Genomic DNA, 287 nt, shown 5'->3' on the forward strand with positions numbered 1-287 from the left:
CATAATCACTTTTATACAGGCATCACGAAACCCGAAGTAGGGCAACACAGACAGAATAACAGTCATGTAATAACTGTATATAGTCTTTCACACACACAGTTCACATGTAGTTCTTGAAGGTCGGTTGCATCATTACAGAGTATCGAACTCGCGTCTTCACCGCCATCTTGGAAATGCTCCGCTGGTTCGCCGGGAAGCAGATTAGGAACGCAGCGGTGAGTGACGTCACAGTAGGCGTCAGCATGTGTTGTGGGGGTCGTTTGGCTCGCGAATGGGAAGGAGAGAGA

General features: G+C 48.4%; 1 protein-coding gene across 1 annotated transcript in view; it reads left to right on the forward strand.

The window, feature by feature from the left end:
* The window catches only part of LOC119590835 (xanthine dehydrogenase/oxidase-like), a gene marked incomplete in the record, with an annotated part of 39062 nt that overhangs the window by 25167 nt on the left and 13608 nt on the right, over positions 1 to 287 (forward strand). Inside the window, 1 exon segment of the mRNA XM_037939593.1 lies at positions 139 to 215. Within this exon segment, the coding sequence (XP_037795521.1) occupies positions 139 to 215 (77 nt within the window).

The sequence above is a fragment of the Penaeus monodon genome, chromosome 27 (assembly GCF_015228065.2).
Source record: "Penaeus monodon isolate SGIC_2016 chromosome 27, NSTDA_Pmon_1, whole genome shotgun sequence".
Taxonomy (NCBI): Eukaryota; Metazoa; Arthropoda; class Malacostraca; order Decapoda; family Penaeidae; genus Penaeus; species Penaeus monodon.